This window comes from Denticeps clupeoides, chromosome 6 (assembly GCF_900700375.1).
Source record: "Denticeps clupeoides chromosome 6, fDenClu1.1, whole genome shotgun sequence".
NCBI classification, from domain to species: domain Eukaryota; kingdom Metazoa; phylum Chordata; class Actinopteri; order Clupeiformes; family Denticipitidae; genus Denticeps; species Denticeps clupeoides.
In genome coordinates, this window is record NC_041712.1 from 19684261 (window position 1) to 19687714 (window position 3454).

General features: G+C 46.0%; 1 protein-coding gene across 1 annotated transcript; it reads right to left on the bottom strand.

The window, feature by feature from the left end:
* On the bottom strand, window positions 1-1778 carry LOC114792590 (olfactory receptor 10A4-like). The gene is made up of 3 exons (XM_028983884.1): window positions 1754-1778; window positions 1470-1519; window positions 1-1056 (listed from the first exon to the last, which is right to left on the bottom strand). The coding sequence occupies exon 3, from the start codon at window positions 1053-1055 to the stop codon at window positions 78-80; it is 978 nt and encodes a 325-aa protein (XP_028839717.1). The 5' UTR covers window position 1056; window positions 1470-1519; window positions 1754-1778; the 3' UTR covers window positions 1-77.
* Between the last annotated feature and the right edge of the window lie 1676 nt (window positions 1779-3454).

The window sequence follows — 3454 nt, forward strand, 5'->3', positions numbered from 1 at the left end:
TAGCATTCAATCTCCCTCATGCTCCTTCTAATACTTAAAATGTACATTTGACATGAATCAGGAATTGTAGGGTGTTCTCATCTGGAAATTGTTATAACAGTGCTCTTCTTAATCAGTTTGTACGTGCAGGCCCACTGACCCAGCGTCTCCGTGATTGTGTTGTTTCGGAAAAAATAGATCAACGGATTGATAAAAGGGGGGAAAATGTTGCAGACAAATACCAAGCCAATGCGTAGGTCAGGAGTGATATAGATGCCCAAATAATTAATGAAATGCAAGCTGCAGCGTGGCAAATAGTATATTGCAATAATGCAGAGCTGCGTGCTGCACGTGGAGAAACATTTCCACCGTCTCCTGGCACTGGTTATCCTCTGCACCGAGACAATGATTTGACTGTAGGAGAAAATTATGAACGCAAAAGGGAGCATCAATACTATTATGGCTCTTGTGAATGATGATGTCGTCTGATAAGTGATGTCAGCACAGGCCAATTTAGTGATTGAAAACTGGTCACAGAAGATCTGTATGATTTGGTTAGGGCCGCAATATGGCACTGAGAGTGCATCCACGGTGGCAATGGTCGGGGGAATGAAAGAGACCAGCCATGCAGCAAAGTTGACCACAAGCATGGTGACATTTTTCATTAGAACAGGGTACTTAAGCGGAAGACAGATAGCAATGTAACGGTCCACAGCCATGAGCATCATGATAAGAGAGCTCAGGGTGATAAAATACGTGATCAAATTCATCTGCATGAAGCATAGACTGAATGGAATTTTGTCATTGTTAAAACCATATTTGACTATGATTCTAGGTAGAGCCACAGTGCTTAAACCTATGTCAGACAGGGCAAGGCTAACCATAAAGCCATACATGGGTTTCCTGAGGCTACGCTCATTTGCATACACTAACAACAGAAGACAGTTTCCCACTATTGTTGTCGCATAAACAAGAAAGAAAATGAAAGCCATCAGAATAGAGTAGCGGGGATTCAGGGAAGGAAAGCCAACCAGTGTGAACTCTTTAATTGTTGTCCAGTTCTCTGCCTCTGACATGCTGATGGAAACATAAAAAAAAGCCTGTTAGTACAAAACATAAAGCACATTTAAAAGCAAGCAATTAACTGAAACGAAATAATTACAAACGGTCACACAATACACAGTAAGAGTTAAAAATAAGTGAATTAAAATGAGCTTTCAGTTGTGTTTTAAAAATGACTAGTGTTGGTGAGGTCCTGATGAGGAAAGGCAGTTCATTCCACAGTCTAGGAGCAACTACTGCAAAGCCCGTTTTAATCTGGACCTTAGAACCGAACGTAGCATTTGTTCTGCAGATCTTAGTGTTCTGGTGAAAGCAAGCAGAGTTACAAGATCTGGAGGCATGGAGGTGCTAAGCTATTTAAACATTTAAAAACAGACAGCAAAATCTTAAATGTGCCACCAATATGGGTGATATGTGATCCCACTTACATGAGACAGTTGGACCAACTGCAGTCGGTCAATCAGAGATCCACCATCACCTACGTACAGGATATTACAATTGTCCAAATGAGATATATATTTTGGACAATTGAATATCAAATTAAGACTGTAAAATCTGCCAGGACCCCCAAAACCTTTGTGATTAAAGATGATTACAAATCAACATAAACTAATAACCTGTACATGTACAATGTAACAATTTAGATGTCTGTGTCTCTGTTGCTTTATCTGCAGCCAAAATGTGTGAAGTATACAAGTTTCGGAGTTCTAACCTTAATTGCAGTGTAGTGTTCAGATCACAGCGGAGATCTGCTCTAGCACAACTGGAGACCTGGCTTAAGTAAAATGTTCATCATGCCTATTCAATTACATGGGGAGGGGCTCATTGCATCCACTGTGCTCTCATGTATTCTCCTATGTATTCCCCAAAAGTATGAACTGATTTTTTTAACCCTTTAATTGTTTGATGAAGTTATACCATAACATTTCAGGTGTTTTACTTAAAAATGGCTCCTTGTATTTTATACTTGGTATTTCTTGATACCCAGGCCGCACATTGGAGCAGTGGTTAACGTGGCCTCACACCTCCAAGGTTGTGAGTTTGAATCCAAGCTCAGACCGTGTGTGTGCAGCATTTGCTCTCCCCATTCTGACATAGGTTGCCAAAGGTATATAAAGTCTGTAGGTGAATATGTGCTCTTCAGTGTGCAGGCACACTGCCCTGGGTGAAACCAAATAATTTTCACACAGAATTTACTGAAGTTAGGTTTATATATTAACGAAATTTGAATTCACCAAATCAAGCACATTTTTCTTGTAAGATGGCAAAATTTAGGTCCATCAAGTTATTAAGATCCCCTGCTTTGTATCTGGACTGTGACATTGCCCTCACAGACAAGGACTACCACCAGGTGGCCAAATGGCCTGGGGTGCCAGAGGGGGGGAATGTTGTGGGGGGTGGAAGACCACTGTATTCATACATTATTCTAATTGGGGGTTGTTTTTAGACAAAGTAAAACCAACAAAGGACAGTCTGATTGGTCTGTGGCAACCTTTTGTGACCCCAGGCCCTGTGGCTACCTGGTTATAGTTGTCAGGATTGCCTGCAGCTGGGCTCCACACCGGAAGCCAATCCTGACGCCCCATAAATGCCGGAAGTTTCTGCCCGTTCGGGGTCGCTGGCATTTTCGTGAACTCGCTGCACGAACTTGACCTAGTTTTGTTTTCATGTGTTTTGAGTTCTGGCAATCGCCACACGCCTACGGGTTTGTTTCAGTTCATTATTTACGTTAAACTGTTTTCGGCCACCGCGCCATTGTTTCTTTGTATTTCGTTATTGTTTGTTATAATAAAACCCCCTTCCCAGCATGTCAGACCTCTGCGCTTCCTTCCCTCGTAAGTCCGTAGACGTGACAGAATGCCAGCGACCCCCCCAAAAGCGCAGAGGTGGAAAGCAGAGGAGAAGAAACGCCGCGAAGGACGCAGCCCGGCGCGGCGAACGCGGACGGCAGGGGAGAGACGCGCCGCCCGTTCTGGTGGAGCGTTTTCTCCCCGAGAAGCCGTGGTACGCGGCGCCGCGTGATGACGTCACCCCCGGGAAACTCCGCGAAACCCGGAAGCGACAACGTCGGCGGGTGAGTGGGCGGAGCGAGGACGTTGGCGTCGGCAGCAGCGAGGAAGTGACGTGGGCAGCGAGCGCAGAAGATGCGACCCCCACGATCTTCGCCATGTCGAGCCAAGAACTCTGCGCTCTGCTGGCAAGGCTCCCTGTGGACTGGGACGACACGGACGACGACGAGAGCACGGGAGACGAGAGTTGGGCTCCGCCCATCGCGCCAGTCTGCGATCGTCGCAAGGTCCGTGGGGACCCACGTCACTTCCAGGGGGGTGAGAAGCGGCAACAACGGCGGCGTTCCTCCAGCGAGGAGGTGGGCAGCCTCCAGCCCGAATGGCCAGAGTACTGCCCATGGGAG

What these genes read in the sequence shown, in the direction of transcription:
- LOC114792590 (XM_028983884.1), bottom strand. Translation starts at nt 1,055, where the DNA reads ATGTCAGAGGCAGAGAACTGGACAACAATTAAAGAGTTCACACTGGTT.